The sequence below is a fragment of the Agelaius phoeniceus genome, chromosome 4 (genome assembly GCF_051311805.1).
Source record: "Agelaius phoeniceus isolate bAgePho1 chromosome 4, bAgePho1.hap1, whole genome shotgun sequence".
NCBI classification, from domain to species: domain Eukaryota; kingdom Metazoa; phylum Chordata; class Aves; order Passeriformes; family Icteridae; genus Agelaius; species Agelaius phoeniceus.
The window spans coordinates 395,401-418,796 of NC_135268.1; the positions used below are offsets into that span (position 1 = coordinate 395,401).

Below are 23,396 nucleotides of genomic sequence, written 5' to 3' on the forward strand. Positions count from 1 at the left end.
CTCTCCTTGTTAATTGTGTGTTACCGTTTTGGGCATCCTCTGACCTCTCCCCTTCCTTGTGTCCTGTGTGAGCACAGTTTTTGCTCATGCACAGGAGCAGGATTTCACACTGTTACACACACCTAGGCCACATAATGTAAGTAGTGAATGAACACCTGACACCACTTGTTGGTTTTTTCTGTCACCTCTGCTGCTTTTCTTACTCTTCTTTTTCAGTACCCATAACATGGGCATCAGCTGTGTTGTGGTATGGAAGAACATCCCACGCAAGGTGTCATTAACTGGTGTTTGGAAGTGTTTTCCTCTGAGGCAGTGGGAAGGTGCAGCAGGGTCCCATCCAGCCAGGTAACCTATTCCTCTGCCTCCTGCTTCCATGTACACGTCCTGCTAGGTGGGTGGTTCTCGGGTTTCTGTGCTTCAGGTATTAGAAGGTCTTTTTTAACCAGCCCCACGACCGAGGAAGAAGTCAAGATTCGTTGGTTCTGCTTTTCAAGGTTGTTTATTTTCTTGGATATATTCGTTCTTTTTCTACCTGCTGAGATCTGTCCAGTAGGTCAGGTTGTGTCACAGCCTCTGCCTTTGGGGTGGTGTTAGTTTTTTAAACTAAGAACTAGGTGTACTTTATTTACCATAATTTTCCAGTACCTATCACCGTCTGTCTCTGCTATAAACCAACCCAGAAGTGCCACCATCACAGCAGAAGATGGAGGACAAGAAGAAGGAGAAAAAGGACAGGACATGCTCTGATTCCTCTGTCTTGCCTCTTGAACCCCCATTCTTAATCCCCAAAGTTCTACTTTTTCACCCTGTGACAACTTAACTATTATTCTACTCTAACTCCTGTGGCTTGTAAATCTTCACACAAAGTTGTTTCCATGGGTTAAAATTGAAGGCACAGGTGTTTTTGACTCCATGCCAAGGTCTCTGAGCCCCTTGCCAGGGCCTTGTATCACCCAGGGCAGCCAGAGGAATGTCCTGGTCCCAACAAGTGGTGAGGAACGGGGCAGCGCTTCCAGAGCCTGCCCTGCCTTCCCCCCCTGGCTGTGTGTGAGTCCTGCCCTGGTGTAACAGCCCAGTACCCTGTGGAGGTGCGGTGGGTTTATGTAAAGAAACTGCACCTGACCTGTGAGCTGGTTTCTTTAAAATGTTTCTGGGATAGGTTTTAGTGGTGTGCTTGTCAGGATTTGGCTGGAGGTGCATGGGGGATGTTAGAATCATAGAATTGTTGAATTGTCAAGGTTGGGAGAGACATTCAAGGTTAACCAGTCCAACCATCCCCTTCCCACTACCCCTGTAACCCCTAAACTACCTCACCCAGATGCCTCTTGAACACCTCCAGGGATCGTGACTCCACTGCCTCCCTGGAAAACCTATTCCAACACCTAACTGCCCTAACAGTGAAAAATTTTTCTAATACCTAATCTGAATTTTCCCTGTCTCAGTTTAAGGCCTTTTCCTCTGGTGCTCTCACTGCAGACACAGTAGCACAGACTGATGCCCACCTTATTACTGCCTCCCTTGAGGGAGTTGTAGAGAGTGATGATGTTCTCCCTGCGCCTTCTCTTGAGACTGAACAAGACTGAATGACACCAGCTCCCTCAAAGGTAAGATGTGTTTTCTATGCCTTTCATGAGCTTTTTTGCCCTTCTCTGGACACAATCCAGCACCTCAAAATCCTTTTTCAAGTGGGTGGCACACAACTGAGCACAGCACTTGAGGTGTGGCCTGAGCAGTGCCAAGTAAGGGGGATGATCCCTTCCCTGGTCCTGCTATCTGCCCTATCCCAGATAGAAGTCAGGATGCCCTTGGCCTTCTTGGCTACCCTGGGCACACACTGGCTCTTGCTGTATCAAGGGCACTCCCAGGCTCTTTGCTGTCAGCAGCACAGGTTCTTTTGCGCTTTCCGACAGAGAGTGGGTGCAGATGTGCCAGGGGAACCTTTTCCTGTCAATCTAAAGAACCCATCATAGAAGTCATTAACAATATGTGTGGAGTTTCATGGACTCTTAGAATATGCCTTGGATTGGGACAGATCTTAGATGTGATGGTGTTCACAGGGATCTCAGGTTGAGGGAAGAGACGAGGATCTGATTTCATGTTTCAGAAGACTTGATTTATTATTTTATGATATATATTACATTAAAACTATACTAAAAGAATAGAAGAAAGGATTTCATCAGAAAGCTAGCTAAGAATAGAATAGGAAAGAATGATAACAAAGGCAGCTGTCTTGGACTCTCTGTCTGAGCCAGCTCACTGTGCTTGGCCATTAATTACGAACATCTAACGTGGGCCAATCCCAGATCCACCTGTTGCATTCCACAGCAGGCAGATAATCAATGTTTACATTTTGTTCCTGAAGTCTCTCAGCTTCTCAGGAGGAAAAATCCTAAGGAAAGGATTTTTCATACAAGATATCTGTGACACTTAGAGGTGATCTAGTTCCGCTCCCTGACCTTCTACTAGACCAGGTTACCCAAAACCCCATCCAGCCTGGCCTTTCAGCACTTTCAGGGATGTTGCATCCAACAGGAGCTCTGAGCAACCTGTGCCGCTTTCCCCAGCTCACAGTATTGCAAATGTGTATCGTGTGAAGCAGCGCTTACAGCGGCAGGGGGAAGTAAAGAGATAAACAAGGCTCAGTTGCTGTGGAGCAGGGATGGGTGGCAGGCCCAGTCCCGGCAGCCCGAGAGTGCCTGGGGCGGGGCAGCCGCTCCCGGCAGGGCGGGACAGGGCGGGCGGAGGAGCCGCGGCCCTGCCTGGTCAGGGCACGGCTCGGGGGCCTCTTAGGACACAGGCAGGGAATTCCCTTCCCCGGCCGCCGAGCAGGAGCAGGAGCTCTCCCGACGCTGCCCGGGGAGCGCCGGCCGGGCCGCTGCCGCTGCAGGTGAGGGCGTGGCGGGACCGGAACGGAACAAGGGCACACGGGGGCACACGGGAGACGGAGCTGGAGCTGGAGCCGCCCCTGGAGAGGGCGTGCGATGAGCGGCAGCAGCCACGGGGAGCATCGGGGCTCGGTGCTGGCCGCCCCAAGGGAGCAGCGGCGCCTTCATGGAGAGGTGCGGAGCTTTAGTTCCTCATGGGAGAGAGCCTGGGCATTCCCTGAGCTCTGAGGGCAGCAGAAACCAGGACGGGAGAGAGCCTGGGCACCCTCTGAGCTCTGAGGGCAGCAGGAACCAGGATGGGAGAGAGCCTGGGCACCCCTGAGCTCTGAGGGCAGCAGGAACCAGGATGGGAGAGAGTCTGGGCACCCCCTGAGCTCTGAGGGCAGCAGGAACCAGGCTGGGAGAGAGCCTGGGCACCCCTGAGCTCTGAGGGCAGCAGGAACCAGGCTGGGAGAGAGCCTGGGCACCCCTGAGCTCTGAGGGCAGCAGGAACCAGGCTGGGAGAGAGCCTGGACACCGCTGCGCTCTGAGGGCAGCAGGAACCAGGCTGGGAGAGAGCCGGGGCACCTCCTGAGCTCTGAGGGCAGCAGAAACCCCGGCGGGGGAGAGAGCCTGGGCACCCCTGAGCTCTGAGGGCAGCAGGAACCAGGACGGGAGAGAGCCGGGGCACCCCTGAGCTCTGAGGGCAGCAGGAACCAGGACGGGAGAGAGCCGGGGCACCCCTGAGCTCTGAGGGCAGCAGGAACCAGGACGGGAGAGAGCCGGGGCACCCCCTGAGCTCTGAGGGCAGCAGAAACCAGGCTGGGAGAGAGCCGGGGCACCCCCTGAGCTCTGAGGGCAGCAGAAACCCCGGCGGGGGAAGGTCAGCGCTGGGTCTGAGGTGACGGTCGCACATTCCGCTCCAGCGGCAGGGAATGAATGGTGTCCCAGCCTCCTGGCCCAGAGCAGCGGCCCCGGGGATTTCCGAAAAGGCCGCTTGCCCTCGGACACTGAGGAGGGAGCTCTGAGCTCTGCTCCCGGCAGCGAGCAGCAGCCGATGATCCCGTCCCTTCTCTCTCCCCTGCCTAGGAAGAGCCTTTCTTTCTCCGAGCCTGCAAGGGCCTGGTGCAGCTCGCCAGTCTCCGTGTTCAAGGGTTTGTGTGGGAATCGGAGCAGAATGGATCGGTATCGATATTTCATCTTTAACCAGAGGAACATGGTTGTGCTGGGGATGTTCCAGCTTGCCTTCAGCACCGTCTGTGTCACCAGTGGGTTTATAGATGGCATTTTTAGAACAGAGTCCCAGCTGGGCAAAACCAGAGCTCCAATTTGGGCTGGCATGGTAAACGTCTATGTTTTCTATGTTTTGTTTTGCAGTGTTTTTTTTCCCCTACTGCTACCCATTAGTACTCATATTGGGGGTGGGTGGCAAGCCACGATTTCTTGCCGGCTCTTCCCTTGTTTTATGCTTTGAACTCAATTAATAAAAGTTTCCTTTTAATGGTATAGGCAGAAGAGTGTAAGCACACTTTCCTCTGAAGGAACTAAATTAAATACATTTCTGCTGGATAATGTAGAAAATGGGACATAGTGACAGTTGACTGGGGTTTTTTGGCAGAAGCATAGTGACCACAGAGAGGCCACCAAAGATGAGGAGGAGAATACCTGATCCTCTGCTCAGGTAGATGACCCTGTGTCCCACAGCACAGTGCCCCTAATTTTGGTACTGCAGTGAGGTGTGGGCAAGAGCTATCTCTGCTCCCTGGCATTCAGCACCCTGATTGACCCTGCTGAGCCATGCTGCAAGGAAATGACACTGAAGAGCTGTCTCCAGGGCAGAGGCTGCCTAGCTCCTCTCATTAGCATCTTTGTTTCCTTTCCAAGGTGCACATGGACTTGGCAAAGCAAGGTGCATTTTCAGCACCTTAAATCAGAGTTATTCAATCAGTTTCATTATTTTGCCCGACCTACAAAGCTCTGGGTCAGCAGTAGTAAGGGTGTGTGGGTGGCAAGTGGGCAAGGCGCGTGTCACCCATGTCCTGCATCCAGGAGATGATGCAGAGGAAAACAGAAGAAATGAACAATTCTATTCCCATTTCTGATGCAGCACTTACTCTGATCCAAGCCTTGAAAACGCTTTTCATTACTTTTCATTACTCTGTAGCAGTTTATCTTCTGAATCTGATGCTGGTCTCCTAAGCTACCATTTCCTTTTGTGCTCTGCAGGTGATGGGAGTCCCAGGCGTCCTGGCTTTGTTCTCCTCGCAGAGGAAGAATCCAGTTCTTGTGAGCTAGAGGGGCAGATGGGTGTTTGTGTGCATGGGACAGGGGAAAAATGCTGGGGCAATGAAAAACAGTTTGAGGAGGGAATGAGCTGACTGGTCCTCCTGCAGAATTAAGAGCTTATTTATTTGAGTTATCTTCATAAAGGCTGCTGTCTTTATAAACCAAGAGGAGGATGCAGCGTTACCTTGCTTTCTGCTGCAGCAGACAGGCACTGGGCCTAATAAAAAGCAAAACTCTGTAAAAACCCTTCATTTCAATGGTTTTCTTTTGGTGGTCCTTCATGTTCTTAAGCACTGTGTACACTAAAATTTGAAATGAGTTAAGAGGTTTGCATTTCCTTGGTGGGTTTCTCCAGCCGTGTCAACTCCAAGGGAGGATACTGTATGCAAATTAGAGGTCTTTGAGTGGTACCTCTGAATAATATTCAGGACTCAGCTGTAACTCAGAAACTCAATATTATAAAAACCTCCACTTCTCTGTGTTTGGCTTCTAAGTGGCTGTTGTTCCTGGGGATGTTGCAGTGTTATGGATAGTCAGAGGCTACCATACAAGTGTAATGCTTGTATTTGCCCAAGGACAGCTTTGATTCCTGCTCCCCTTCTTTTTCTCACTGAAATTCTCTGTCTGTCTAGGTGAATGTACTGGTAGTTGCTTCCCTAATCTCTTGTGTCGCCATCTTCATTGTAATAGTTTATAGCTCCTTGACACTGAGCTATGGTGAAGAGGAGGAGCTGAGTTCTGCCCCAGTCCATGTTATCCATACTGTAAGTACTGATACCATGATTGTTACTGGGGAACATGCCACGCTTAATCTGCAGGCAATGCCAGATGTGGCTTACAGACAGAACCAGACTTGTAGGAGGGCTGCTAGGTCAGGTTGGCTGCTTTTGCATCTTAGTGCAAAGGGGAAGTGTGGGCTGAGCCATGAAAAAATACTGGTGCTGCTCAGGGAGAGGTGCTGAGAGCATCCCTGGCCTGCCTTGAGATGTGGTTGCAAGGCTGGAATCTTTCCAACAAGCACCTCAGGTGATGAAGTAACAGCAGTTATGGGTCAGCTGGTTAAACCTGGTGTTATTTCTAGTGTATCCTCCCCAGAACAGCTGTAGAGAAGGAATGAAGCCCTTTTGTATCTCCAGTCTACAAGCAATTGCTCGCTGTAGGGATAAAGGCATTCCAGAGAGATCAAGATGAGCATTAGTTTATTGCAGGACAAAATCAAAAGGCCAGGCTGCTATAAGGTGCAGTGCAGCAAAGCAATGTTTCTCATGCTTGGTGTGAAGAAGAACAGCCATTCTTTGGGTTTTATTCATTGTCAAAGCTATTTCCAAACCCAATTGCCATTGCGTAGCATCTCACATTTCATCAGCAGCCTTATTTCCCTGCTTGCTCAGTTTGAGGTTCATACTTGGTTTGTTCTTCAGAGCACAGAGAAATCTCAAATAACGCTGGCTATGAATCAATCTGTCACGCAATCACAGCATTCTGGCAGTCACTAGATTTCCTTTTGGTGGGGTGTGTCACTTGTTGAATGTGGCCTTACCATCTCTGTTGATGTTTGCAGAGGTTCGTGCTCAGTAAGGTTGTCCAGGGCGCTAACATAGCCATGCTGGCTGTGTCCGTCTGCAGTGCCTTTGCTGTGCTGGCCATGGCGTACCTGGGCTGCCGGAGCCTTCCCCGCTGCTCCTGCTATGACAGCCTCACTGGCATGGTGAGTGGGGAGCCCGGGGCACAGGCTGATCCCTACTCACTGTTGGTGGAGGGCAAGAAACCTGGGGCAAGGTGGGCTTTTCTCCTATGAACCTAGCCGCAGATCCTACCTCAGGCATGTCACCCTGGGCTTTTAAGCCTTTCCAAGCCTTCTGATGTTGGCATTCTTGTAGCGAACTTTCTCACACACTTTCTGTAAATAACCCATTGTTTTGCATTCCTTTATGGAGGAAAAGAAAGCTGATTGACACTGGACAAACTAACAGTCTTTGGAGAGGTGGCACTGTCACCCTCCAATCCGCTGTCACTCTTGGAAATCTATAAATGTTAGAGTCAGAAAATAAATTTCCCCTTTTTCTTCACCTTGAGAGCAGCGGTGTGCGCTTGTTCTCTCGTGTCCTACAGCGACAGAGTCATGCAGGCCTAGTTCTAAGAAATTAGGTGGGATATTAGAAGGGTTTTATATTTCTTATATTTTTTTCCTTTTACTATCTCCCTCTTATTTACAGTCTCATGTAAGACCTAATATAAGTTTTCTCTATTTTCCAAACCATTTGTGCTGAAGCTACTGTGGCCCCGTTTCCCATGAATTCTGCTATCCTCAAAAACTGTTCCTCTCATCTCTGAGCCACTCTTCTGGTGCAGCATTACAAAGACTTACTGGTACTTAGATGCTGGAACTTCAAATCCAGTAATAAAAGCATCTCCAGCGCTGTGTGTGCAGTGTTGGGGTGCTGACATCTGTAATTTACTCCTCATGCCTAAGGTCTCTGCCTCAAGTGATGGGGCCCACAGCATCTCTGCTTAGTGAGCTCAGTAAATAAATAAATAAACACCAACTGCTTCTCTGCTAGAGCAGTTCTGGTGCTGTGTATCAAACATGTGCATCCAGCCATTTGGTTTGGTAAGGAATCAAAGGGTGCAGGCCACAAGGCAGCTGTTCCTGACCAAAGACACTGAGTGGGTAATGTGAGGTTGCTTTAAACTTTCAAACTAAAACATGTTAGGAGTTGTGGACTGCACAGGCTTTTAAAATAAGTTCAGGTGTATCTTCTTGAACAAATTTCCAGGTGAGGTGTTTGATGGTGCTGTTTTTTCCATAGGAATGGTTGCAGCCTAGTGAGGACCAAAACCAGGCTGTGGAAATGATTTGTGCTGTACCAAGTGAGTAACTGCTTTGCCTCCACATATCTGGATGTTCACCAGGGATGAGGAAGGAGCATTCTGAATAAGGTTTACATCCCAGGCCAAAATCCTGATAACCAAAAGGAACTCAGGATTTTGTGCAGATGTCGATAGCATATTTAATGTTTTTCACTTTCTTTTCTCACACAGGCCCTGGGGGGAGAATTTTTACTTTCACAAATCGGTTTCCAGCCCAGGATGCAGATGCAGAAGAAGACACATCCAAACCTCCACCATACATCAGAATGACTTGAAAAAGTGGCTGAACATTTTGTTCAAATTTGGCAAGGGAGATGCAATCACTTCTTAGTCTTTAAAGGTGGTTATGCACTTTTCCTTGGCCATTTGAAAAACACACACAGAGTGAGCTAGTGAATGTCCAGCACTGAGCAGAGATCACAGTGCAGAGGGAAACATCTGCAGGTGATTTTCAACTTTCAGAATTTGTACAGTGAAAATACCTCATTGCTTCTGGAAAGTGAGTGCATTTTTTAGTCCAGCTTTTGTACTTAAATCATGTCTTATTTCACTAGAATTCATCATGTAAGTTGTATGGCAGTGCTAGCCTTAGGCATTTAAATATTAAATACAAGTCCTTTTTCTTCAACTGCTATCTTGATTTCTCCCTCTTACTGCATGAATTATTTGGATGACAATGAAGGACACCCTTCATCCTTGAGCTTCAGAGTGTTTTCCTTTTGTTCTTGGTAGGAATGGGGGCAAGTAAAGTTTTTGATATGAAACCTTAATAGTGCCGTTCAGATACTTCTATCAAAATATGGCTTGTGTGGGGTGTACATGATTAGTTTTAGCACTGAAGTGTAACTATAGAATGTAGCAGGAGCTGGAGCTGCTGTAGCTCCTCTTCTAAAGTAACTTGAGTACTCTAAATTCAGTTCAAGTTTTCCTATTTTGACTTTGTAGATTGAAAGTTTAAAGGAAATCCTTATTTTAGGGCCTATTCTGCTAAAATGCATTACAGATCTAGACAAAAGTGTTTTGTGTATTTTCTTTAGGGGACCTCTTGTAGTCCCTCTAGACCAAGGAACTACAGCTTCCAGTCAGGTTCTGTGATTTTCAGAAGTACACAGAATTCCCATTTGTACTTTCTGTTTCGCTTTTAGGTGAATGTCAAGTGTTGATCTTGCCTGCAGGCCTTGAGCAGGGAGTGGTAGATGACTTAACCCTTGGTACAGATTAGCACAGCATTTGAACAGGGTCTGGAAAATAAGCTCTGATCTTGAGAAAGTGGGTAGTAGATAAGTGATACCCACCATGAGGCATGGAACTCCAGGAGTGATCTCATATAAAACTTCTCTAATTGCAGCAAGTAAGGTGCCTTTCATGGTCCCAAGAGAAGAGTTTTTGATTTATTTTTTTTTCTCTGAAGACTGAAGTCCTTTTCATAATGCTGGTAAAGGGACTCTAATACCTAAATGGCTTTAAACCAAAGAGTGTGGGTTTAGATTAGACATTGGGAATATTTTATTTTCTGTGAGGGTGGTGGCACACTGGCATAGATTGCCCAGAGAAGCTGTGTATGCCCTATCCCTGAAAGCTCAAGGCCAGGCTGGATGGGGCTCTGAGCAGCCTGGTCTAGGGGAAGGTGTCCCTCCCTGCCTGTGGTAGAGGGGTCAGGATGAGATGACATTTCAGGTCACTTCCAAACAATTCTGTGATTCTGTGAGCATTCTGCCAAGATGTTACACAGCTTTTTTTAGTGATCTGGAACAGAGAAATACTCTTAGCCACATGTTGAGGAAGTCCCAGTGAACAGAGACACCCCTCTGCGTGTGTAAGGTGCTTGCCAAGTGTATCTGTTGCTGACTTGAACCATTTCAATTATCAATGTCTGGGAATATCTCAGGTTGAGAGAGCCGCCCTAACCACCAGGCTCCCTCCACAGCCCTTCTCAGGTCACATATCGTGTCTTCCACTGCCCAGCTTCAGCCAGGGAGGCTGTCCCCAGCTTAACTTGGGCCTGCAGGCCCTGCTCTGGCAGCTGGAGGCTTGGTTATGTGCCACTGTAGCCACATTCTTCCCGACTGTGGCTCTAAATACCCTCATTGCCTTGCCTGCAGAGCCACAGAAGGGTTGAGGTTGGAAGGGATGTCTGGGGATAACCTGGTCCAGTCCCCTCCTGTGCCAAACAGAACACTGCTGGTGTCTTGTTCATTTGAAGGTGTTAATGTCTGAATTGCTTTAATATATTAATTCAAACGTTGTGATTCAAAATGGGATGCTGTGCTTTTTCCTCTGAATTAGTGCCTGTCAACAGGCATCAAAGCGCCCAGTGTGACTGCTCTCCCTGTCCTCAGATGCTTCTGGCACAGCTCCACACCATCTGCAATGAAATGCTGGGGAGTTTCTGCTTGTTTAACACAAACTGCTCTTCTTAAAAGAAAGTCAGACACCCTCACAGGGTGTTGGGCTCACTGATAGCTGAAAGCAGTGGCTCTGGTCAGTCTAGAACAGATTTTACATTGCTACAATGCACTGCTCAGCCTGTGCATCATTTCTGGGAGTTATGGTCCCATCCAGAAGTGCTGTTCCGTAGCCAGTCCTTGCAGTGTGATGTACTGAGCATAATTCAACAGCATTTGACTGCTGATTGAACAGGGCAATTTGCTTTTTACTGTGAGAGTGCAGAGCAACGCATCCCCAGTCCTTTCTCCAGTGCTGTGCTGTTTCCATCAGCACAGGCAGATAGAGCTCCTGGGAGGAGGGTGGCAGTGCCACCATGGCTGCTGCAGGTCAGGTCAGGCGCTCCTGGCACAGCTCTGGGACACAATCCCAGTACCCAGCCCAGCTCTGAAAGCCTTTGGCGTGGCATTAAGTGACAGGTGTGGCAGGTGAAACAGCCTTAGCAGCACATACTGAACTCTTGGGGTGCAAAAGAGGAGTATGCTCTGTGCTGCTTCTGAATAAAAATGTCTGCAATTGATTTATCAGCAGCTATAAGATGGTTTATTTCTAACACGTCCCTCCAGTGGTGCAACTATTGCAGGTCACTCATAGATAGATGATTTCCGCAGTTCTTTCTACAAAAGTGGGGGTTTCCGGAAAAAGGACAGCTGCAGAATGGAAATTGGTGGAAACTGATTATCAGTTTAATGTTAACCACTCTTTGGTTAGTGTTGCAGAAAATAAATTCCCGACTGCAGTTTCCAGGGCTATATTTAGCATGCGAGGTGCAGCACCTTCCCAGAGCCTGCCTGCATCTCCAGGGATATTCCATGGCTTGTGTCATGCCCAGCTTCCACTGCTGCGAGTCAGTCAGGTGGAGTTACAGACCCGTTATGGACCCAAGCATTTTGTGCTCACCTGGTGTCAGCACTGCTTGTATTAAGACAAAGGCAGGGCATTTACATCAGAAAAAGCTTCCCCACCTCTGGTAGGCTGCGACAAACATGGCCCTGCTCCCTGACACACAGGACAAGGCACACAACATCCACGGGGGGATAAAGGCAGAGCCTGCCAGCCTGCCATTAGCAGTGGCCAGAGCTAAATCACCCCGTGTAATCAGGAGGTTAATCAGGGAAGCTGATTCTGGAAGTTAATGTTCAACTAAGGGCAAAGAATTTTTTGAAGTCATTTCCCCAACAGAAGGGGCAGGAGGTGCAGAGGAGGAGGGAAAGAGGAGGGATCTTCATCATGGTGAGGATCAGGGAACCCTTTCAGGCACTTCTTTGACAGTGAGCTCGTTTGGGATTTTTAAAATAGACATATTTATTTCTACTTATTATTTTATTGGTATCTGAGTTTTTATTTTTCCTAGATACATGTTTGGTGCAGTTCCTCCCTGGTGCTGTTGAGCTGCTGGTGCAGCTCAGGGTCAGGGCAGCCTTCGCTGGGCACTAGTGTGTTTCCCCTTTGCTGGCAAAGAAAACAGGGGATACAAAGTCACAGTTGTGTATCCCCATAGCCCACCCTGGTTTTGCATGAAGCAGTTGGTGATTGAAGTAAATCTTCACTACAGCTAGATGAACTGGCCTAAAACATTTTGAGTGGGGAACACAATAGGTCTTGCTCATTAAGCATGCAAGGCAGTCCACAGAAGAGAGCCTTAAAAGAGCTGGGAAAGGATGGCAGTAGTACTAATTAATCAAAATACAGATATATCCTGAAAACAGGAAGTGGTATTTGCCTGCAGCTGAGAGGAGGAATATTCCCTTTTTTGCCCTTTTTTGGTTTTTTTTTGTTTGGTTTTTGGTTTTTATACTCAGTAGAAACCCCATCTAATATAAGACACACAACATGCATTTTTTGGAGTCAGACTATGTGAATTCTTGTTTCCTAGCATCACAGAACCACGGACTTCTTTATGTTGGAAAGGATCTTTAATATCATTGAGTCCAGCCACTGATCCTTAGCGGTCCCTTCCAAACTGAGATATGATTCCTTGATTCTCCAGCACCAAGAGTGTGTAAGTATGGGGAAAAGTTGTTAAATTTACCTCTAACTTGAGGAGGGATGCCCATTAAAGCAAACAGCATTTCCCAGCCTTCCCTAGGTGCTTCTCCATAAAAAGAGCAAGTGCTTTGTCCTGCACCTCTTCAGGTACATCTAACCCAAGCACATTAACCAACTGCAGTTTCACTTGCACTTTCTAAGCTGTTGCAATAATGTCTCCTCCCTCTCTTTTCCTCCCTCTCTTTTCCTCTCTTTTATTTTCCTTCAAGTTACAGAAATGTGTGTTTTCTTTCATTGACTTGACATTTATGCCATCTTAATTTAAAATTACTTTGTTTCATGGTTCATCTTTCATCCTTTGGCTTCTGTCCACTACATGTTTTTGACTACACTCATCACTTTGTTCTTTAATCAATATTGGTTGTTATTCTAAGTTATGTTTATGGTGGAACAGTACATGCCAATATTGCTAAGCCCTTTCTCCCCACCCAACAACCACAGGACCGATTCAGGATGACAGATGGTGTTTTCAGCCTCCAAATTCTTTGCTCTAAGCATATCTTAGAGCAGTTGCTTCTGTGTTTCTAATTTTGCCTGATGCAGGCAGCCTCCCAGCCCCAAGTGACCCAAGTTTTTGCTTCATTCAATGCTTCTTCACCCATAAAGCCTGAGAGCTGGAGCCTCAGAGCAGCTGCTACAGCTGAATCCCACCAGTGTCATGTAGCACACATCCAAGAGCTGGAGTTCCACACAGCACTCCCTCAAGTGTTGCATTATGATGCACAAGTGTGCATGATATGGTGATGTGAATACACATGTTTTCTGGCCATCATTTTAGATATATAGAGCAAATATATCTTACTGTCTTTATTTACCCTCTACTCTCATCATGCATAGAAATGAAATGTACCTATTTAATGACAGATGAAAGTATGGAAATGAAAGATGAAAGTAGTGAAATCAGCTCTTTCAGGTCAGATGCAATTTGACAAGAGCGCTGTGAGCCTTGAAGCCAAAGACAAGGGCTGCCAGCATTTGTGCTTTCTAACAGCAGCATCTCAGTGACTCAGGTATTAGCTCAGAATTGAAGCAGCTAGCACCCCAAGGTAGTCATGAGGATCCACAGGAACTTGAACGCCCTCTCTGATTAGCACATGCTTTTCTTAATCTACAGCTGAATCTGTGGTTGCTGAAGCCAGAAGCTCTTCACTGTCTCTTTTTTGAGTGTGTTAAAAATAACTTGAAGTAAACAGAAAAGCTGTTTCATGTATTTTAGGGTCAGTTTAGTCTTTTTCTCTTTGTCTGCCCTTCCTTAACTGAAGAAAGGCCTGAGGGACAGAGGACTATGAAGGGCAAGGAGCGCCTCAAAGCCCCCTGAGCATTTCAAGTGCTTTCCTGTGGAGGAGTGGGTGTGAAGGATGTGAGGATGACCAGGCTTTGGAGAGGATACACGGTTTGCAAATGCAGCTTCTGCTTTATGAGTCCCGATTTAGAGGCCCAGCGTGATGTTTTCAGCAGTAAATCACTAACTATTTTCAGAAAGAGGGAGTTTAGCATATTGCCTCACACCAGCCTTTCTTCTGCCTGTGACCTTTCCAAAGGGGCAGTGCAAACAGTAAAAAATAATAACAGAAAAGGAACTACTGAGCTAAGATCAGGGTCTTATGACTCTTGGTTTTCACCCAGGCTGGCCTGGAACACTTCTGGGGCATCCGCAGGTGCTCAGGGCAACCTGTGCCAGTGCCTCCCCACCCTCAGAGGGAAGAGCTTCTTCCTAAGCAGAGCAGCCTATTTGTTAAATGCAACCAGGGAGAGGACTGTGCTCTGCTTTGGGGTTTTTGTAATGATCACTGGGATTGCTGGGAAATTTGTGTTCCGTTAATTCCAAATGATTAGCTAAGGATTCAGTAATCTGTGATTCCCATTAAGCAGTGATGATTCAGCAAGGCAGAAAACAACTCATGTCAGGGACTGTGCCCCTCAGGGCATGTCCCTAGGTTACCAGTACTCTCAGCTGCCTTTCTCTGAGCTCTGGAAATAGATTCCAGAACTACAAGGAGCTGCCTTCAGCACGTGCTTCTCTTTGGCAGGTGGGAGGCTGTGCAGAGCCCAGTGCATCCCAGGACACCCCTGGACACCAGCAGCCATTCTTCCTCTCTCAATGCCTCTTCACAGCCCTCACTGATGATCCATTCAGCTGGGTAACTGAGGCCTCCTTTGGGCACCCTGCATCAACAGAGGAGGGAGAAAAAAAGTCTCACATCCTCAGAACAGCGGTATTTTTTGTGAGTCCTAGAATAATGGCAACTTCTAATGTTATTTATGACTTTAGATTTAAGATTACGTCTCGGTGTTGTGTTGATTTCCCCAGAAAAACCAGACTGCCATTTAAAAGTAATATTGCTATTATTTTAAATAACATATGGCTCTACATTTATGTGGGAATTGCAACGTTAAGCAACACCAGTCAATGACCTCAGAAGTAGGACTCTGGGGAAAAAAAAGACTATTAGAATTATACATTCTGGTGAAGTGAAAATACTCCGAGGGGACAAGAAATATGACTTTCAACAAATTTATAAAAGTTAAAGAGGTTTTATTTCTGAACAAGCTGAGACGAGAACAAGAGTAATGGAGAAGACTCCTTTAGCGTCTTGATTTACATCCAAGGGTCAGTAATTGCTCTTTTTGTAACTGTTGTTTCACCTCCCATTCTTCTGGAATCTGAAATAAATACTGAACACACCTCTGAACCATCAGGTGCGTGCTTCAGAGGCCCCAAAATCACCCGGAGTCATTGCAAGAAAGCAGTGACAGTAGTCCAAGTATTGTGACAGTCTTTTTTGTAAAAACTGTCACCCACACAGACAGAAACTAGAAACTCCTTTAACTCCCTCACAGCATTTCTGAACCATATGGAATTATATTATCATTTCTATTATAATCATTGAAAACAAGTGGTAACAGTTTGTGGCAAAGCCCGTTTATTAGTTTCCTGGGACTGTGCCTTGCCTGCCCCCAGCACATACAAAAGAACACAACTTTACAGTACTCTGGTAAGGTGAAAATACACACACAGAGTATTCAGTACTCTGATATCCATCCTGCGGGCAGAACATCACCACTGAAAGCCAGGGAGCAACACTGAACCCTGCATCACTGACCACGCTGCCTCCATGGCAGAACCATTACAACATGCTTTGTGCTGAACATGGAATTACACACTTGCACCATTTGCACACAATTTTCATGACATGAGGGCCCTTATTTACAAGTTGTGGTAACTCAAATAAAACTTAACAGATGTGCAGGTGTTTCAGATCAAATTTAACAGGAACACTGCAGCTACATGATTTTCTTACCCCAACCCCCAACCTGACTTTAAAATTCTTAATTCTGGGATATTTTATTAAAACAAACAAATAAAGCAAACAAAAACCAAACAAAAACAAACAAACAAAAAAAACCCACAAAAACTTGCTGACATATTTAGTATACAAATAATTAAGAAGGATCCTCAGAAAAAGGATTAAGGACATGAGTGAAAAACAATTTGTCCAACAGGACTGTAAACCATATTTATACCATAGTATAAACATCAATTTAAAATCAATAATTTTCTTAAAGAAATCATTAAGGACACTAGTGTTAAAAAGGTGATTGTTTCTGAAACAACTGTAAATTCTAGTCATGTAAGGTTCAGAGTGAATACAAAAGCTTCCTTTTACAAATGTTTCCTAAGCAAAAATACTGTCACAATTGAAGCAGCTTTATACAGGAAAAAGTACTACCTTTTGTTTAGATCCTTTTTAAACATCTTAATCATATAAGACCAAATTAAAGGGTCTTCCAAAATCTAGAAAAAAGTCAATGCATTTTTTCTGTATAAGTTGCAATGAAATTACATCTTAGGAACTGTGATAGTTTACATAATAACAGGGATCTTGTTTCAGTAATTTGTTTCTAATGTGATCATTAGGGTGGCAGCTTCTCAACTAGCCCTTCCACTGAGTTTCCAGTAAGCAACACATGCTACACACTGCCAATTAAAAAAAAAAAAAGTTCATTTATACTTCAAAAACTAAGTCACAAAGCATTGTTTGACATGGCACGTGAATGAAGTCACAGATTGCACTCTATGGCCTACGTTTCACTTTATGCAGCTATGTGCAACTTAGCACCATTTTTATTATGAAACTTGATCTTCAGAGAGGACTGGAGAAAAGCAGTTGCAACTATGAGAACACAGAAAAAGGTGGTCCAAGAGGAATTGTTTCCCTCATCTAATCCCTACTAGCTCACATTAGTAATGCCAAGGATGCCCTACATACAGTCACAACATTATACATGCAGGTTTTCCCTCAAAAATCTGTAACAGATGATGTCGTTGGTACATTTATTCCATATTTCAAGACCAAATTTAGTTTGTGTTTGGAAATATTTTAAGAATGTACCATATTCCTAAGCATTCCCATTCCTGAAATATATTATCAAGTTGGCTTTCCAAGATATCTGAGAAGCGCTCCTGATATCTTAAAGCCCTGCAAACCCCATCTTTGAAAAGCAGCATGCTTCTGCCAAATTCACCCCATCTTTTACTTACTCCACTGTTTTTACTTCCCCTGAGACACCCGACTCAAATACAGCACCTTCAGAAATATGTAACTTAATTTCAGTAAGATCAGAGAACTTGTGGACAGGTGGAGTCCCAGTTTCACCCCAAATCCTGCGCTACAGTACTTTCCATAATATGGGTTAACATAACACAGTTTGGTATCACATGCTAATTATGAAAAATTAATGAAGTTTTAAGTATCAAATAACTGTCTAGAGGTAGGGAGAAGTTGGTTAATTCCATTACCACTGCCATGAAGAAACAGACCAAGTTCATAGTGGAAGGACAGGCCAAAGCCTAGCAGTTTGCACTGACACTGGCAGCCCAAACTTTCACAGACCTGGTTTTTTTTTGCTTTTATAATAAAAAGGTACCTGCTTTCTAATTTCCAAGTAGCCACCTAATATTCCTTCACATGCCAAAAATCTCCCCACCTGCTGACCCAAAACCCAAGTTCCCTGGTTGTCACAAAAGGCTCTTTCTCCTACATTATTCCAACACAAGTAGCAACCAAAAGTATTAGTAAACTGGCACACTAGTTATAATCTTACCACAATGATGAGAACAACCTCAGGCAGCAAGAGCTCAACTAGGAGTGCTTTGTCAAAACTTGACAAAGTATGTTCCCATACACTTATAGTGAACTTTAGTAATTCAGAAAGTACAATTACAAAGTGCAAGAGCATAAGATGGGCACATCTACACCAAGAAAAATCAAAATAAAAAACACATTAAAGTGCCAAAGAGATTTGCTATAGTTGCTACCAAAACCTGTAACTTTGCCAAAGATCATAATTTTGAAGCACTTGCAAACAAGACAAGGTGATAACCAGTGACAATGTGGCCTAACACCAGCAGGGTGTGATAGGTTTTTGTTCGGGTTTTATATGAATTTCATCATGATCTGGGGGTTGACTAAGCATTAATGGCTTGTGGCTTTTAAGCTTGTGAGCCAGCGTCATGAATATGGCCTCCACATGGTCATTGTCATTGGGGTTCTTGGCAGAGGTTTCGAACAATGGCATGCTGTGAGTGTCAGCAAACTTCTGGGCCAGGTCCGTGGGCACCTGAATAGCACTTCTCAGGTCACATTTATTGCCAACCAGAATCCGTGGAATATCGTTGGCAAGGAGGTGCTGTTTGCATTCCTCGATCCAGGAGGGCAGGCTGTGGAAACTGGCAATGTTTGTCATGTCATACACAAACACCACAGCATGGACGTTCCTGTAGTAGTGCTGCACCATGCTCTTCCTGAAGCGCTCCTGGCCTGCAGTATCCCATAGCTGGATCTGAAAGCACAGAGACAAGGAGGGCAAAACGTGTTTCATTCCTCATCTCGGAAAATAACACAAATCACCTGGAGTCAGAAGAGTTATATGATCACAGAAATCTACTCCTCTGAATTAATGATATTGACAACTTGCTGCTGAAGGCAACTGCTGTATTCATACACCTTCAAAAGCTTTAACTTTCAAAGCTGCTCACGAGTGAGGCCAGGAGGAATGGTGACACTTGAGAGAAACTACAAATTTCTGAAAGTTTATTGGAGCCTGTATTTTTAAAGATTTTTATAAAAGTAAATCCTGAAGTCTTAGCAATAGCACTTCCATTTGAAAATTAAGTAAGTGTTACTTCCCAATACAACCATCAGCTGATACGATTTTTGTTATTTCCAAAAATAATCTCATCTTCCCCAAAATTTTGTTGTTAGCATGATGTTAACTGCTGTGTAAAAGCAGGAAGAAATCAAACCATGCTTGATTTCAACATCACCAAGAAAAACAGGACAAAGAAATCTTTCTCTGCAGTGTGTTGGAATCAAACTCTCCTGCGATGAACATCTAACCTGCTTATTTAGTGCTTTAACTGGGACCATACTGTGGTTTGTAGTATCAAGGCATGCAGAAAAGAAAAAAAATTAAAAAAAAAAAAGGAAAAGCATAAACCTCCTGTTAACGTAACATGTGACTGACATTTCCAGGTACACACCGTTCTGTCCAAACCAGACTGAACACAGGTGCTAGAAGCATAGTCAGAACAGAAAGATATTCAGAAGAGCTGACATACTTTCAAATTTCTGGGGTCCAGATTGAAACAAAATAAAACAAAACAAAACAAAACAAGCTTTGTAGCACCAGCAGATGTAAGCAACAGCTAGTAGAAACTTTAAATACATGAATCATCCTGTGTAATGGAAGCCTGGAGTCCTCAGACACGTACAGAACGCTGCAGAGCTGTGGACAGCAATGTTTGCACAAACTTGCTCTTCAGGAGACAAGAATGCAGTGCACAGCAGTCAGAACACCCTCACCCACAGCACCACATGAGCTGTACATTGTCAGAAATAAACTGGTGTGTGGCTCTGTCTCACACACCTTAATGATAATGAAACACCTGAAAGACATTTGATTGCTTGGGAAAAAGCTGAGTCCTGGCTCCCTGTCTGTCCTGTACAGCTGATCACTGATGGCTGAGGCACTTGGATTAGTACTGCGGCTTTTGAGCATCAAGCTTTTTCTCCCTGGGAATGAAAAGGAGTTTTCCTTGAGACTCAGAACTCAAGGAATACTAAGTGTTCTGCAAACAATGCAGATAAATTTGAAATTTAATCTGTTCTCATGAAAGTCACAGGCACTATGTAATTGTTGAAAATGTTCTCCCATTACCATAGCTCTGCATTCCTTTGATCCAAATGTTTCAGTAGAACTTCTTTAGAAACTGCAAGTATCTTGCAAGTTGTCTTGTTCACCACTTTAACCAGTGACTTTTTATATTAAAAAAAGGAAGCCCAAGTGCAAGGGAAATCTGCCATGAGTGAGAAGATGGATCAGTGATAGAGAGTATCAAATAAAATTGTTTTGAAAGCTACAACAATGGAAATGCAGTGAAACTGAATAGAAGCAGATGCAGTTTTGATACCAGTGAGTGACAATAAGGAGTTTTTCTTTAGCACAGCGTTCCTCAGGTCAGAAATTATTAAAAGGATGACAATCCAGATGCACGAGTCAATCACAGGATGTTATGAATCAGCCATGTGACAGACTGAGAAAAAAGAGTAAAAGATGTTTCAGATGGTGTGACTTTTTCTGCAGTATTATGTTCAGCCCTGGTCACCCATCCTCAAAGAAAAACCTCAGAGCAGGGCAGGTGGGAATGGCAGCTACTGGCTGCAACAGGGGAGCTGAGAATTTGCATGAGAACATCAGAGCAGCTTGGCTTTGGTAGCCCAGTCCAGTTCTCTGCAGCTTTGGGTCCAGACACCTACAAAGACCTGTGTGCTGCTTCTGAGGGGGTCATTAGGAGTGTCAGGAAAAGCAAGGCAACTTTCCCTGGCTCTGATCCCATGAAATGGCACTCAGTTGCAACCTGTCTCATTTTAGAGAAATTAAATTAAAGGTTTACAGAACTTGCAAGTGAAGCTGAAACTACAGCTCTTCCAAAATTTCATTTACGTGCAGCATTCAAGCTTGAAGGGCATTATCAACTGAGTCATTTGCACTGAGAAGTAAATCCTTTCCCAATGTTGAAAACTACACACTTCAGAAGTTTCTTTTTTTTCTTGTTCAAGGTGAACTTGAGGAAATGGTTCCGTTTCTGCCTCTCACCCCAAATATTTTCTCTTCTGGAAAACAACACTGAAAATGTTCATGGGATAATGGGTGTGCACGGACGAAGCAACATTAAGATTACTCTTTCATTGTTAGTCCAGTAACACCCATCTTCAGGGAGCCATAGTTTTTATCATAGCCCTTTAAAATATGCAGTTTGAATATTTGGTTTATAGCATAATTCATCTAATAAAACTGGACAGAATCACTTGGTCACATTCCCTAGGAAAGACAAATGGCATAAAAACATTAAATACACTGACTCAGCTATCACAGCCCACCTTCTGATTCTGATTTGTGGATCCAGAAAGGCTCTTTTCTAAACAAGGACTCGCTTTGTACGTGTGGTTTATAACACACTGGTAAAAACATAACTGGCCTGGATGCTATGTCTCCTTTAAAAAGGGAGAAAATTTGGAATAGCTCAAAGGTACAGAACACGATGTTCAGACTTTCTTATTTGAATTTCATTTGTGTTTTGCTCTCTAATGTAGGTCAGTGAAGACTGACATCATTGTTTTCTTCAATTTTCAATGCTTAGATCAACCGAGGAAGAAGAAAATTTAGAAGGCAGCAGATGCATTTGTTGAAAGTTTTAATTCACTCATCACGTTTAGGCATCAGCGTGAGATATGAAGCTGTCAGCCTGCTGTACAAGGAGTAGACTTGTTCCCATGCCTCGGAATGCTACACAATCGCCGTGTGGGAGACCACCAGCGAGAAGAACGGTGCTTGTGTCCCTGCCAATGACACAGCACTTTCCCAGCTGTGAAGGAAACAGTTCCTGCTGTAGCAGCACAGGAAAGAACCACCCAGCTGGCTGGGGGAAGGGAGAAGACACTACTTTATAACCTCCTTGGATGCAAGGACTACAATAATTTAGTTCATCAGAGCTCCTCTCTCCTGGTGCTGCTGGAACTGGCTGCTTCATGTGAGAAAGGTGAAGAGCAGCGAGAGAAGCTGCCAAAACCACCCAGAATCAGTTCCAACTTGACAACACTGCCACTGAGAACTAGGGTCCTGGCCATGAGGATAACATTTATTCCTTTAATGCTGAAACAGAACTCACACAAAGCAATGTGTCTCAGAACAGCCTCCTTCACTTCTCCACCTTCCTCAACCAGAACTGCTTTCTTTTACAGATGATACTCTCAAAAAATGCAGCAAAACAATCTACAGAAACACAGAATCTCAGGATGACACAATAACCTATGTGAAGCACCTAAGAGCTGTGGATTATGCCACGTTCTTTACTTCTCTCCAACAAAGGTCAGGCATCATTCAGACGTGATGAAAATGCCAGGGAATAAGATGGTGCTGACAAGACAATATCCCTCAGGAGGTCTCTCCTCTGTCGGGACAAAGGAGTACAAAATTTCAGCTGTCAGAGAAATTCTAGTCAGTGGTTTTACTAAAAAAAAAAAACAAAAAAAAACCCCAAACCACCAACAAAAACTCCTATTCACCATTCTTGTTTAGTTGAAAAAGGATATGAGATAAAAATCCCACAGGAGTAGGAAAGCAAATTGGTTCTCCTATTTTTATGTATCCTCCATAATCTCTTTAATCAGTAAATGAGCAAGGAAAACCCAGAGCTTTTGGCTACATAACTATGAGCTGTAATTATAAGGCCTGATGATAATAAATGTCCAAGTACAAGCTCAAGGCCACTGTTAACTTCCTTTTTTTGCACAACTGAGCTTTCCTCATAGAAACAAGCTGTAATAGAGAAGCAGATGGGGATTCTGTTTAAAGCCACGTTAGTAAACAAACTGCATCTGTAAGCTGTTACAGAGTATTCTGCAAATGATGCTTACAATCATCACACGGCAAACTTCACAGAGTCCTAAAAATTAGAAGTGGAAACACACTGCTCAATACTGACCAATATTCAATTTCCTAATATTTTTAATGCAAAGTGATCATAACAGTGGCACCTACATAGCTCTGTGGTGCTGAAGGTTAAAACACTGGGGTGTCTGATGAACAAAGATGCAAAATTTCTCGGAGGCAAAACGCTGCTGATAACGGGGACAGTAAGACTAAGCTACTGCTAAGAGATCTATATACAAGTGCACTGTCAGGATGAATTACCGATCAGCATCTGATCGAAGACAGGAGAAGGTCTGGCCTAGGGACAGCCATCAGTTCACATCCCAGACCCCTGCACCGTGGCGACCTTTCCAAAGGAGCAGGGCCGGCAGCGGAACAGTTTCAGGGCAGGCACAGCCGCGGCTGCTGGCGCCGCGACCCCGCCGAGCCGAGCCGAGCCGAGCCGAGCCTCCGGGCAACGGCGGAGGCCGGCAGAGCCCTGCCAGGGCCGCGGCCCGGCCCGGCCGCTCTGCCACCCCGCTCTCCCGGCCGCTGGAGCGCTGTGCCAGGCGCTGCCCCCCAGCCCGGCCCGGGCCCGGGTACCTTGATGCGCTCGCCGTCGATGGTGACGGCCCTCTCGCGGAAGTCCACGCCGATGGTGGCCTCGGTGCGCTGCGGGAAGCGGCCAGCGCAGAAGCGGTAGGTGAGGCACGTCTTGCCCACGTTGGAGTCCCCGATGACGATGATCTTGAAGATGCGCGAGCGGGCGGGGGGCAGCGCGCCGGGCAGCGCCCCGGAGCCCGTCAGGCTCAGCTCCAGCGAGGACTCCACGTCCCCCGCCGCCATGGCGGCCCCGGCAGCGCCGCGGAGCAGCCCCGGGGCGGAGCCGCCGCCGTCACGGGCCCA

The 23,396-nt window shown here is 45.5% G+C and overlaps 2 protein-coding genes across 7 annotated transcripts; one reads left to right on the forward strand and one right to left on the reverse strand.

Moving 5' to 3' along the window:
• Positions 1-131: 131 nt before the first annotated feature.
• On the forward strand, positions 132-16,536 carry LOC143693888 (uncharacterized). 6 transcript variants are annotated; one of them, XM_077176657.1, is made up of 7 exons: positions 132-1,604; positions 3,954-4,206; positions 5,091-5,150; positions 5,783-5,914; positions 6,712-6,858; positions 7,961-8,021; positions 8,193-16,536. In XM_077176657.1, exons 2-7 carry the CDS (start codon positions 4,042-4,044, stop codon positions 8,294-8,296), a joined length of 669 nt encoding a protein of 222 aa, XP_077032772.1. In that variant the 5' UTR covers positions 132-1,604; positions 3,954-4,041; the 3' UTR covers positions 8,297-16,536. The 6 variants fall into 6 exon arrangements, 5 of the variants coding, with proteins under 5 accessions (XP_077032772.1, XP_077032775.1, XP_077032771.1 ...); XR_013181862.1 differs by lacking the exon at positions 132-1,604 and having other exon boundaries at positions 1,611-4,206; positions 8,193-12,468; positions 14,546-16,536; XM_077176656.1 differs by lacking the exon at positions 132-1,604 and adding an exon at positions 1,611-3,059.
• RAB33B (RAB33B, member RAS oncogene family) lies at positions 15,417-23,396 on the reverse strand. Its single transcript, XM_077176661.1, has 2 exons — positions 23,094-23,396; positions 15,417-18,359 (listed from the first exon to the last, which is right to left on the reverse strand). Exons 1-2 carry the CDS (start codon positions 23,334-23,336, stop codon positions 17,916-17,918), a joined length of 687 nt encoding a protein of 228 aa, XP_077032776.1. The 5' UTR covers positions 23,337-23,396; the 3' UTR covers positions 15,417-17,915.

Excerpts from the sequence above, each read along its gene's own strand:
- LOC143693888 (XM_077176655.1), top strand. The coding sequence starts at position 3,922 with ATGATCCCGTCCCTTCTCTCTCCCCTGCCTAGGAAGAGCCTTTCTTTC. Across the intron at positions 4,207-5,090 it reads CTCCAATTTGGGCTGGCATG|GTGATGGGAGTCCCAGGCGT; the intron begins GTAAACGTCTAT and ends TGTGCTCTGCAG. Across the intron at positions 5,915-6,711 it reads CAGTCCATGTTATCCATACT|AGGTTCGTGCTCAGTAAGGT; the intron begins GTAAGTACTGAT and ends TGATGTTTGCAG.
- RAB33B (XM_077176661.1), bottom strand. The coding sequence starts at position 23,336 with ATGGCGGCGGGGGACGTGGAGTCCTCGCTGGAGCTGAGCCTGACGGGC. Across the intron at positions 18,360-23,093 it reads TCGACGGCGAGCGCATCAAG|ATCCAGCTATGGGATACTGC; the intron begins GTACCCGGGCCC and ends CTGTGCTTTCAG.